The sequence below is a fragment of the Trachemys scripta genome, chromosome 5 (assembly GCF_013100865.1).
Source record: "Trachemys scripta elegans isolate TJP31775 chromosome 5, CAS_Tse_1.0, whole genome shotgun sequence".
NCBI lineage: Eukaryota > Metazoa > Chordata > Testudines > Emydidae > Trachemys > Trachemys scripta.
Genome location: NC_048302.1, coordinates 50,186,025 through 50,199,202, shown reverse-complemented (window position 1 = coordinate 50,199,202; position 13,178 = coordinate 50,186,025). Strand labels below are relative to the sequence as shown.

At 43.4% G+C, this 13,178-nt stretch overlaps 1 protein-coding gene across 7 annotated transcripts in view; it reads right to left on the bottom strand.

The window, feature by feature from the left end:
• Positions 1–255: 255 nt before the first annotated feature.
• LOC117878086 (translation initiation factor IF-2-like) overlaps positions 256–13,178 on the bottom strand; it is a 31,312-nt gene continuing 18,389 nt past the window's right edge. For 2 of the 7 annotated variants that reach the window (XR_004645882.1, XM_034772033.1), the window contains one exon: positions 7,184–7,525. Coding sequence is in view for 3 of the 7 variants with exons in the window: in XM_034772033.1 (XP_034627924.1) it covers positions 7,340–7,525 (186 nt within the window). In the remaining 4 variants the exon portion in view is untranslated. Of the gene's footprint in view, positions 430–2,020; positions 2,164–7,183; positions 7,526–9,514; positions 10,013–13,178 lie in introns of those variants that run through there. The other 5 variants (XR_004645881.1, XR_004645883.1, XR_004645884.1 and 2 more) reach the window with 5 other exon arrangements.

Genomic DNA, 13,178 nt, shown 5'->3' with positions numbered 1-13,178 from the left:
GGACTGACCCTAGCCTCCGTCAGGCACATCTGCACACCCCGTCCCTGTGTGCCCCTGCACTCTCCTACCCCATCCATGTCTGTCCCTGCATTGCCTTGTCCCCTCTCCATGTGACCCTGCAGCCCCCCATCCCATTCAGTCCCTGGTTCAATGCTGTCACCCCATTAGCCCTTCTGAATCCCAGTCTCTGACCCCCCCCCCCCAGCAGTCCCCTGTGCCCCGCTCTGTCTGTCCTGTGCCTGCTCACCTGGCCCTGTTGTGAAGAATGCAGCCTCTTTCCCTTCCCTCTGTCTGCTGGCTGCCCTCTCTTCTGGTGTCACAGCAGCCCCTTGTGGTAGAAAGGTGTAACTGCAGCACCTCGCCAGCAGAATCTGCAGGGGGACACGAATTCTGCACATGTGCAGTAGTGCAGAATTTTCCCAGGAGTAGCTGATGTATCAAAGGCCATAAAAAAGTGTATCAATTTGCTTTGTCTTCCAGACATTTGCAGCAGTGTTCAAACAATAACTGAGGAAGCTTTTTTTTTTTTTTAAAAAACAAAAACAAAAACAGGCATTGGAAATGCAGTACACTATGAGAAACTTGCATTTTACACTAGCTTAGCAATTTTAGATAGTCTATGAAAATAATACTTAGCTCTTATACAGCAATTTTTATTTAGAGGTTGCAAAGCATTTTACAAGGGAAGACAAGTATTATAGCTCCAATTTACAGATGGGGAAACTGAGGCACGGATCAGTCAAGTGACTTGACAAGCTCAGCCAGCAGGTCAGTATTAGAATGAGGTATGGAATCCACAGTTCATGATGCCCAGTTCAGTCCCCTGTGCATTGGAGAAGTGATTTTATCACAAACTAATTATTCTTTTATGCTTCTCCCCTTCTCACTCCATCCCCTGCATCTCCCTACATGATTCTTACTGAAGAGATTCTATCTGTTCCATCTATATAGAAACTCCCTGCTGACCCCACTGAGAAGGCAAATCCCAGCGGGGTACTGAACTCCTGCCATAAGAGAGCAGATGGTTGGTGTAATGAAGCCAAAAGCGTTTTAAGTATATCCCATGTAGGATCAAATAATCTGTTTTAGTGGTGTTATACTGTCAAAGCTGGTAGGTTTTGCCTCTAGAAAAGCAGAAAAGAGTTGAGCTTTGGATAAAGCAGTTTCTAAAGTGTACTGGGAGGGTATAAATGTTCTAAAAGCCCAATAATAACTGAAACTGTGCAGCTGCTATTAAAGAAAATCTCTTCTTGTAGTCCAGTGTTTTGGACTGTACACTAAAGTTCTGGAGACAATGGATTATCCTATTCTTATAGCAATATATTTTAGACAATCAGATTTGTTTTGTTTTTTCCATGCAGTTCTTTATGCTTTGTTCCTTAAGGCTGGAATACCGATTTTGTTTGCATGGCTGCTTTTTACTCTGTGCTTGAGCAAAGTAAATATTAGTAATTTTATTTAATAACTGAGCATTAAGGAACTGGTTTGACTGTGAGTGCCCTCACTTATTGCTGGTCCAAGATCCCTCTAATCTTGTTGAATTTAACAATTGAAGCCTGAATAAATTTAGTTCTAATTTATACGGGAGATAAAAATGTGGTCCTGTGTTTATCTTGTGTTGGATAATGTTTCTGTTAATATAGTTGTAAGTGCAACAGTATGACCATTTTAAAACCAAAGGACAATTTTTACCCTGTTTGAGATTCCTTAGAGCCTAAGATTCAGAGCTGAAACTGACACAACCTACAACCCTGAGGCAGTGGTTCTCAACCTTTCCAGACTGCTGTATCCCTTTCAGGAGTCTGATTTGTCTTGCGTAACCCCAAGTTTCATCTAGCTTAAAAACTACTTGCTTACAAAATCAGACATAAAAATACACAAGTGTCATAGCACACTGTTACTGAAAGATTGCTTATTTTCTAATTTTTACCATATAACTATAAAGTAAATCAATTGGAATATAAATATTGTACTTACATTTCAGTGTATAGTATATAGTGCAGTATAAACAAGTCGTTGGTATGAAATTTTAGTTCGTACTGACTTTGCTAGTGCTTTTTATGTAGCCTTTGTAAAATTAGGCAAATATCTAGATGAGTTGATGTACCCTTTGGAAGATCTCTGTGTACTCCCAGGGGTATGAGCACCACTGCCCTGAAGTACCTGTTGGGGTAGCACAGGTTATAAATCAGAGCAAAATTACACCTGAGGCCTGATTCTCCACAACCTTGTGCTCTAATGTAGGTAGTTACACCCAGGAAAAGTGAGTGTAAAACACCACTGGCAATATTTTACACTCAGGTTCACCCATTGGTCACACAAGAGGGAGGAGAATCAGGCCCCTCATGTAATAAACATTTACTAAACTCTGGGATTGTTCTGAATTTATACCAGTGTGACTGACATAAGAAATTGGCCCACTAATTTTTCTGAAATGACTCTATCTGGGAGAAAATTACATATATTCCGGATTCTAAATACCAAAAATACTCCACTCTGTCACTTACATCATAGTGGAAGTATTATTGTATATGTGTTACAGAAGTAGACAGCAGAGGGAGCAAGCTGAACAAACTCAGTTCCTGATTGTGCTGATAGAAACAATGGTGCCAATTGTTATTGAGATTCTTGGGATATATGAGATTTCGCGTTAAGCCCTAGCTCCTGGAGACAAGTGATTAAAAGTGAATCACAGCTTTCATTTAAGAAAAGTTTCTAGTCCTCGTCGTTGCAGGAAGAAAAGCTTGGAAAACGTGATCCAAGTGCACCCTAAAGGCACAAAACCTATCAGGCAAATATAGGCATAATGTCTTAAAAATCATGAAGTTCATAATTTGGGAGGGGCTGATCCAGGATTTTTGAAATTTGGGGATGGCAATACTGCCGGGATGCGCTGTAGATTGTTATGGTACTATATAGAGAGAACTTACATGGGACCCCAGGGAGAGAATAGGGGTTGGGCACCTGATCCATTTCAAGCTCTAGTTGTTCAGTGCCCAAGAATTCTCAACAAATAATAAAGAAAAACTATCTTCCATTATTCACCCATCCTAGCCACTGGACACTGGTGGAATGAGACACCCTCTCTCTCTCATTGAGGTGTGTGTGTGTATATATATATATATATATGTGTGTGTGTGTATATATATGTGTGTGTGTATGTATATATATATATATATATATATATAAATTTTTTTAAAGGGCATTAGATAAACTATGGAGTGGTGATCTTCCCTCATTTACACCCAATGCAACCACATACTGACTTCATTAGGTTTCATGGATGTAAGTTGGGAAAGAATTTGGCTCATAATATGGCCATCTGCATTTATAAAAGATAATGCAGATGGAATTAGGCACCTATGAGTTACTGTATGTACATAAATTCTCCCTCCCACACCTACACACCCAGAGGTTCATTCGGTTTCTTTCTTTTTCTCTTTTTGGACATCATTATACTTTTTTCATTTTGGAAATTGAAGGACCATGTGCATCTCTGAAGCCTTATCCGAACCCTATGTTTCATCTCAGAGTAATCATTACAAAGCTTTCCTTGTACCAGTTCAGAGAGAAGTCTAAATCGTGTCTTAAAAAAAGCCAGAAAGCTACCGGATGTCCCATTTTGTTCAGTGTTAGGTCTGGTCTCCGCTCTGAGAGTGTCCATAACTGAGGAGGCTTTGGAGAGATTATCAAATCCTTCTAGCAGAAAGGTGCACAAGCACATCTGTTCAGCCATGCAAAAGCTGAGGATGCAGTGTAAACAGAGTCTATCTGCTGTGGCACGTCATTTGATACAAGCCAATGATCTCTCACTTCTGGTGTCCCAAGAGCTACTACAAATCTGAAGGCTTCTTGAAGAGTCTGGCTGTTCTCTGCAAAGTTATTGCTAACTCAAGAGGGGAATGTGAAGTCTGCCGAGTTCCCTCTGCTCTTCAGAGGGAAAAGAGTGAATGCAAAATACAAAGCTATAGGCCATCTTTCCTTTAGCTTAATTGTGAGAAGTTTAATGACTGATCTGAAAGCTGGCAGAGTCAGGATGGGCAATGTGGGCCTCTTATTTGGGGGGCTCTACATGGTGATTAGAGAGAGAGAAAATCATAACTGATTATAAAACAGTTTATGACTTGTTAAAAATAAAACTGACTTGGTCATTTTTTAGCTGGTATAGTCAATGGTTTATTCATAGATTAAGGTCAGAAGGGACTATTATGATCATCTAATCTGACTGCCTTTATAACAAGTCGGTGTTTCATAGGTGAATAATAATTTATAATACTGTAATCCATTAATAAATTATGGGAGCTGAGAGTTATTCCTGTTTCTAAGAGTTCCTAATATTTCCTAATATTTCCTCTCTCTCTCTCTCAATACAGCCTCTCTAGTTTACAGTGGATAATCTTTATTGCCCTCATGACTGTTTGAGATCCAGATCCTTTATGATTTACCTTTGGATCAAAAGAAGATTTAAAGATTTTCCTGTTGCTATTGAGCAATTGCAGACAGATCCTGAACCCATCTTACTTGCTCTGATCCCGTGGATTGTTGGGGATTAAAGAAGATTCGGCATGAGATCTGAAGAACTGAGCTGTTTGTAAACCTCTCATCTCTTTTCACAGACACACTATAGTCTCATGGCATCACAGTATTCACTTTTTTTAACTTCTAACTTTATGAAGAGGGCTGAATTATTAGTGAACCAGTTCCAATCTAGGGAGCTTTCTAGCAGTTTGTTACTCATGTAGGTGTTTTTTAATCCAGTCAATCAGGAATGCTAAGGGGCTGGGAGATGGAAAGCAGTTGTGCACATGTAGAGCCTAATCCAATGCCCACTGAAATCAGTGGGAGTCTTAGCATTGGGGTTGGACCAGGCCCTTACATGTGGCCAGCTTTTCAAAACTGCTTGCAGTACAAATGTGGCATTACTGATGGTCTGAGTCTGTAACCTTTGTTGTGTCTACATGACATTAATGTTAAGTGCTGGTATCATGATGGTTGAGTGGCATACTACCCATCCTGTACAGCCGTGAGTCTGACCATCGTGGTATTATCTGGATACTTTAAGGCTCCAACAATGATTAGAAATGATATCTGAAAATCTGAAGGTTTTTGAAGAAAATTAATGGAGTCTACCCAAATTCCATTAAATTTCAATGATAATTGGGTATCTAACTCCCTTAGGCTATGTCTACACTACCGCCAGATGGAGACACTGGCGATCGATGCACTGGGGGTTGATTAAGCTATGAGTGTCTCAGTTTGGGGACTGAACCACGGAGGCCCTCAAATTTAGTGGCCACTTTTGAAAGTATTTTGAAAATGTTGGCCAAATGTGGTAAATGCGCATTAATTATGAAAACATACTACAAAGGCCAGGAAGATCTGCTCTCTATTAAGCAAGGCAGGGCATGAAGAAATCCATATAAACCCCTTCATAGCAATAATAATAAGTAAATACTGACAAGACCAATTGCTGCTGTAATATTGCTTTCATTTGTTGTGCTTACATCAGCAGGCAGCGCAGTAGGGAAATGACTGATCAGAGAAGAGAGAAATATGTTGCTAAGCAACACAACACTGGATGGGAGACCTGCTCCCATGTTGTGAAATTGACATGCTGGATGGGTTGCTGGATTTTAAAGTACAATAATTCTAAAAGGTAGAAGAGATTGGAAGAGTTAGCATCTGTCAGAGCAGAGGAAAATGACAGTGAACAAGAGGGGTCAGTGACTGGGAGAGTGGGGTTGAGTAAAGGAGCTATCGACTGAGGAGGGGAGTGCGTGGAGATGGAGAAAAGAAATAAATATGAAAAGAGAGAAAGGCAGAAGGGAGAGGAGAAGAAACAAAGACAGAAATGAAACAAGAACTATGGAGACAGTTACAGGCTACTTGAGATGGCGCTGAGCCAAACTGATTTAGATCCAAACTTCCCCAAAATATGAAAGGGTTTGGATCTGGTGGTATGATTCAGTCTCATCTTGGCTGGTTAGAAGAGGAAAAGAATATAAGAGCAAGGTGATATTTAAAAAAAAAAAGGGGGGGGGAGACAAAAATTAGTAGCAAATATTCAGTGTGGGTAGTCTGGTTTGAAAGCATCACTGAAAAAGTGATTTCTATAAGGAATCCTGTCACTACTGGTGGTACAGCCATTGTACATTCACAGATATGTGATCTGAGGTCCTAGCAATAGTCGCAATTGAAAGGAGGAAGGATGGACTTACAGTTAAAGCATTGGACTGGAAGTCAGGATACCTGGCTCTGTCACAGACTTTTGTGGGTCCTTGTGGGAGTTACAAGCTGGGATTTTCAAATTAGACAGAGGCTACGTCTACACTACTGCAGTAAGTCGTCGTAAGTTATGCTATTCCAGCTATGTGAATAACGTAGCAGGAGGTGAGTGGCCCCGGCACTGGAGCACAGAAAGGAAGGCATATTTCTCTTGGTATATATTTATTTTTCCATTGAGCTTTGGTTCTAACCAACTGTGCCAGCCCCAACGTGAGGAGTATATGTGGGGCTACTCATTGCTTCTCCTCGTTACTAAACCAACCTTTTGGATGGTGTATCTGGGTATAGTTCATATATCTCTGGAGTTAAATGTAGAAAGAGGCTCAAACCAAGCCCTTGATCTAATCTTCAGATCTCCTAGCCTTAATTTCTTCTTCAGGAGAGAACCAGAATCTCAGTGTGATGAGTTCGGTCACAGAGACCCCCTTGGGACTGTCACCTGATGTGCTGAGATTATCTCTGAGCCCATTTCCCTGCCAGCTTGGGACTCCAGAACCCTGCCTTGTTGAGCCAGACATGCTAGCCTGCTGCAACACAGACACAAGTCTGGTCCATGTTCCCAAAGCTGCAAACTTTCACCAAAAACTGCTCAGCAGGTCACCTATCTCCAGCACCCAGACACCCAGTTCACAATGGGATCCAAACCCCAAATAAATCAGTTTTACTCTGTATAAAGCTTATACAGGGTAAACTCATAAATTGTCTGCCCTCTCTAACACTGATAGAGAGATATGCACTGCTGTTTGCTTCCCCAGGTATTAATCACTTACTCATGGTTAATTAATAAATCAAAATGATTGTATTAAGTATTAAAAAGTAGAATTTAAATGGTTTCAAGTAATAACAGACAGAACAAAGTAAGTTACCAAGCAAAAACATGCAAGACTAAGCCTAATACATTAAGAAACTGAATACAGGTCAATCTCACCCTCAGAGATGTTCCAATAAGCTTCTTTCACAGACTAGACTCCTTGCTAGTCTAGGCCCAATCCTTTTCCTTGGTACAGTCCTTGTTAGTTCCAACAGACATCTTAAGTGGAAAACAGGGGCTTTCTCATGACTGCAGCCTCTTTGTTCCTTTCCACCCCCTTTTATAGCTTTGGCACAAGGTGGGAATCTTTTGTCTCTCTGGGTCCACACCCCTCCATCTTAAACCTGGTGCTTTTCCATTTAGAAGGATTCCAGTATCAGGTGACATGTTCACATGTCTTGTGAGACCACAACCTCCATTCTTCCTAGGCTGGTTTACAGGAACACAGGAAGAGTTGCAGGTAAATAAACCATTTACAACCAATTGTCCTAGTCAATGAGAGCCATCAAGATTCTAAACCACCATTAATGGCCCACATTTTGCATAATTACAATAGGACCTCAGTTATACTTCATATTTCTAGCTTCAGAGACAAGAATGATACGTTCATACAAATAGGATGAACACACTCCATAGATTATAAGCTTTGTAATGATACCTTACAAGAGACCTTTTGCATAAAGCATATTCCAGTTACATCGTATTCACACTCATAAGCATATTTCCATAAAACATATGGAGTGCAACATCACACTCAGATCTGAATAGTCTCAAACTGGGGATCCAAAAACAGATATGAATCCAATTTTCCTCAAACTTTGGGGTATTCAGAATAGGTTTGTGAATTCAGCCCATTATTGAAAAAAGGTCTGAGGGATGAACTCCTAGATCAAGCTTTGGTGTTCAGATTTGGGGTTTTAGTTTATCTTATCCATATAGAAATCCAAATCATGCTAATGAGCTATGATAGGAAGGACTTCTCTCCTGGGTACTCTCCTTTTTAAATGAGCTGTGCCATGCTTAGAAGTATTTTAACTTCAGGCCCTTTAGAGAGACAAATGGTCTTATGATGGGAGTGCAAGATCTGCCAGTTCCTTGAAATTTTTAGACGGACTAGAGTTATAGATGTTATATTATTATTAGCTTATAGTAATAGAACTACTTGTGCTCAATTCTGCCTTCAATGACATGAGTGCTATTCCCCTTGAAGTCAATGGAAGCTACAGCTGTATAACTCGGCAGAATTGATGGCCCACACCCTCAGCTAGTATAAATCCCCTCCATTAAGGTCAATGAAACAACATTAATATTCACCAACTGAGGATCTGGCACTGTTTTATTTGAAAACATGTTTTATCCTTTGGGTAAAAAGAGAGAAGTTACTAATACTGACCACATTCAGCCCCAGCATAAGCAGGTAAAACATATTGAAGCCAATGAGAGTCATGCCAGTTTGTGAGAGAACAATGTATGTGAAGGAAAATGTGCATCTATCCCAATGATTCCCAACCATGTTTTTGCCTATATTGGCTAATTTCCCTATGCATATTTAATTACCTTTTTTCTTACTAACAGATTGTTTTGCAGAAAATGGATAACTGCTGATAAATTAGTAGTGTGTGAAAGTGAAAACTGTTCAAGCTCCAAAAGGGCCTCAGTACTGCCAGCACAACCCAAATGTTTCTTCATGTAGTCCATTTATCCAACTCTTAAAAAGGAAATGAAATAGGTAACCAGGGCCAGATTAACCTTTTGTGGGCCCAGCGCCAAACATATTTGTGGGCCCCCATGGGGAAAATAGAGCATGGCGCAGGGGGTTCAGTCCCTGGAGCGAGGGGCCAACAAGGGGCAATGGGGCATGGCATGGCAGGGATGTCCCCGCTCCACCCAGCCCTGTGTGAGGGCACTATTTACAGACTGGCAGTTGCCAGACGTACAATGGCCCTCCTGGCCTTGTGCTGCCAGCATGCCCCTTCCCCTCGGGGGTTGGCCCATGTCATGCCATACAGCCCCCCACCCAATGCCGGAACACATACACCCCGATTCCCTATGGCCAAAGCTCCCCCCCAGACCCACTATGCCCAGCCTCCCCTGACTCTGACACAACTCCCAGCACCCCACACAGAACCCCCCACTCCCTAGTGCCCCAACACACAGAGATCTTCCCTGCAGTTTCACAGCCCCGCACCGCCCCAGGCCCTCCGGAGACCCACTCCCCCACACCCTGCCTCCTGGCCCCACTCGCCCTGCTGGGAAGCAACTGCCCGGCTGAGCCACCAGTGTCCTAGGGCGGGGAATCACCGGCTCCTCAAGAGTGGCGCAATCAGCCAGGCCAGGGCCTGCCCCACCCAGGCTCCCTCAGGACCCACTTGCCTGGAAGGGCCCAACCAAGCCCCCCACACTGTTCCCCACCCCTACCTGGCCGAGACTGACCAGGCTTCTGCATCAGTCCCAGGAGGCTCAGCTCCAGGGAGACAGGTGGGGGCCCCCAGGTGGTGGGAAGCAGAGACTGCCCGGAGCCAGAGGTGCACTGGGATCCAGCCAGGAGGCAGAGAGAAGCCGGCGGGTGAGGCCAAGGGGTAGAGAGGAGGCATCGGCTGGCTGACGGGCAGGCCGAGAGGCGCAAGTGGTGGGTGGGTGGGCGGGCGGGGGGGGAGCCAGTGGGCTGGCGGGATCTCAGGGCACAGTGCAAGCAGAGCAGGCTGGGGCCCCTTCTGCGCATGGGCCCAGCTCCATGGCGCCACTGTAAACCCAGCACTGCAGGTAACATCAACTTGGGACATTTATTTTTAGGTAACACTTTTTGTTCCCTCTCTCAGTGGCAGAACTATTTTCGTCTCCAAAAACAGTGCTATAAATATGTTCCATTGAGATACTGGCCTCTGACGTGTTTAAGCACATCTCCTTGCTGTGCATGATAACAATGGGCTGAAGAAATAATTTCCTCCTATTCCACGGTGCTCTCTCACCTCACTGACAAAAAGCCCTATTAGCTCAAAGTCCATTAGTTCTTTACCTGATGCCTGGGGGAATACTCGAGGGAATCTGCACGTTAACTGTTGCAGTGATATCAAATGGAAATGTCCATTATTGCCTATTCCTAGATTACATTATACACTTCATTTCCTTGGATTTTAAGGGCCTGATTCTCCATTGCGTTACATCTCGTTTAGTGCAGAGTGAATGCAAACTACTACCAGATCAGAATGATAACACTGCACACTCACTTTGCACTGGTGTAAATGACTACACAAGAGGCAAGGAAGCATCAGGCTCAGGTTCTTCAACATCTGTTTGTTCCCAGTGCAAAAATGTATCCTTAAACTGGTGTGCTACTGTGTTTGTTTAACGCTTGGTGGCCAAGGTCTTGCATACAAATATTGTAAGCTGGCATTTTTCTGATACAGAAAAATTGTTCTGCCCTTTTTATGAGCAGTAACTCTCATGAATGCTAGTGGGAGCCGTACACAAATGCTTAGTGCCTTCGACACTATTTCTAACCAACTAAATTTTAATTGGGCACAGCCTAATATTTTAATGGGGCTCTGTCATAGGTTGTGACTGCACTGTAGTGCCCCCTGCTGAATTAGTGTGGCACTGCACAACCTGTCTGCCTCAGTTTCCCTTCTTAGGAAGCCAATAAATCCATTTCAGGCACTCTTGACACTTGACTTAATAATACCCTCCTTTTGGACTTGTTTATTACAAAATCTTATACAAAAGGGTCCATAAAAAAAGGCCAAGATAAACAAAAGGTGCTTCTTTTCAGTGATGTTGTAGCAGTCCCAGGATATTAGAGAGACAAGGTGGGTGAGGTAATCTCTCTTATGGGATCAACTTCTGTTGCTGAGAGAAGCTCAAAACCTGGTCTCTCTCACCAACTGTAGTTGGTCCAATAAAATATATTACTTTGCCCACCTTCTCTCTCTGAAAGGTGCTTCTGGCTTTCCAGGTTCATCTGAAGCCTGCCCTCTAAAGATAAGTCTACGCTGCAATAAAAGATCCATGGCATGGATGCATCGGGCTCAAGACAGCTGACTTGAGCTCGTGATGCTGTAAGGTCATAGGGCTATAAAACTGCAGTGTAGGCATTCAGGCTCAGGCTGGAGCCTGGGTTCTGAGACCCCACACGTGGGAAGCTTAAGCCGGAATGTCTACATTGCTATATGTACTCCCACAACCAGAGCCCCACAGGTGCAAGTCAGCAGACTTGTTGGGCTCTGATACGTGATGCTGTGGGTTTTTTATTAGTGTAGATATACCCTAAGCTGGGGTCCCAGTCCCCTCAGGGTTCTCTTTCTGTCTTTGTCTCTCCTTATGGCAGGAGCCTTCCTCCTGGAACAAGCTCAAGCAATTATTGTCCCTTTCCTTACCAGGAGTCCCCAGTTCTCCTCCTGGAGTTCAGGGTTGGGTTGTAATTTACCTCTCAGTCTCTGACTTCTCCTTATGGTAAGCATCTCCTTAGTTCTCCTGGACCAGGATAGTTCAAGCAGTTATTACCCCTCAGCTAGCTCTGCTTCGTCCTCAGACTCAGAGGGTTTCTCCTGCTGGTGTCTGCTTCCTGCCAACTCTGGAGCCTTCTTACCACTTTTAGCTTCTGCCCCTTTCTTGTTCTTTCTGTGTTTTACAGCGAAGCAGACTCACTTGCTGAGTCTGACTGCCAAGCACTGGACACATATATAATTCAAGAATTGAAGTCTTTTGCCTTTCCCAGTGTTCATAAAGAATTGCAATGTTATTTTTATAGGACCCCATTTTTCCTGATGCTCTTACTAGGTGTTTCAGCGAAAATGTTGATACTTTAAGGCCTCTAAGTTTTTCATATAAATACCTCCTTTCGATGGTACACTCTTTGCCCTCCCCAAGGAGATGATCAACGGTTTCCTGGACCTTGTGCATCCCACTTAATCCATCTTTGTTTATTTATTAAAAACAAATTACTATTTAAACCACAATGGACAGTTAAAATTAGCGGAGCCCCTTCACTCTGTCTCTCAGGGCCTTGGAGTATATCAGCATTTTCTGACTCTTGGGCATATTTCATGGAATATTTTCCCCTTCCTTTCTTTTGGGTATAAATCCTGCCATTCCTCTCTCAACTCAATTTTAATTAGACTTCTAAATTCCAGCTTCCTTGAAGGGCGCTCTACATCAATTTGCCCATTTTAAACTTTTTTTTTTGCCACTTTGCCTGCCAGCTCATTGCTCACAACTCTTCCATGCTCTGAGCTCCTGCATCTGCCCTGCTATGAGGGAAGCAGCATTATGCTGTTCCCTTTCTCCCAGCTCATTCCCATTGGTTTGGAGAGAGGAGTACCTTTTTCTACCCTCTCTGCAATGCTCCTTGCCCTTAAAGAAACCGTACCAGGATTTCATCCCAACCCCTACTTACTCCTGGGACCACTTCCTCTTTCCCAATATCTCCCAGATCCTTACATCTATAATCTGACCTTTCAGTGCTTAAAGAGCCATGCCAGGTGGCAAGGTGGACTGACCAGTTGGCAATACTGCCCTTAAGGAGCAGTCTGCCCCATCACAGGCACACATGCTTACATCTGTTTGCTGCTTTTAAAAATTACTCATTAAGGGCAAGTGTGTGCCTGGCACTTATGCAGGTGGGTCAGGAAGGTGGAAAGGGCACAAGGAGACTTCACCAAGCATTCTCAAAACTACGATACCCACACAAGGAAATAAAGAAACAAATCAACAGAGCCAGACGTGTACCCAGAAGCCTCCTGCTACAAGACAGGCCCAGAAGAGAAACCAACAGAACTCCACTGGCCATCACCTACAGTCCTCAGCTTAAACCTCTCCAACGCATCATCAGTGATCTACAACCCATCCTGGACAATGATCCCTCACTTTCACAGACCTTGGGAGGCAGGCCAGTCCTCGCCCACAGACAACCTGCCAACCTTAAGCATATTCTCACCAGCAACCACGCATCGCACCATAACAACTCTAACTCAGGAACCAACCCATGCAACAAACCTCGATGCCAACTCTGCCCACATATCTACACCAGCAACACCAGCACTGGACCTAACCAGATCAGCTACAACATCACCGGCTCATTCACCTG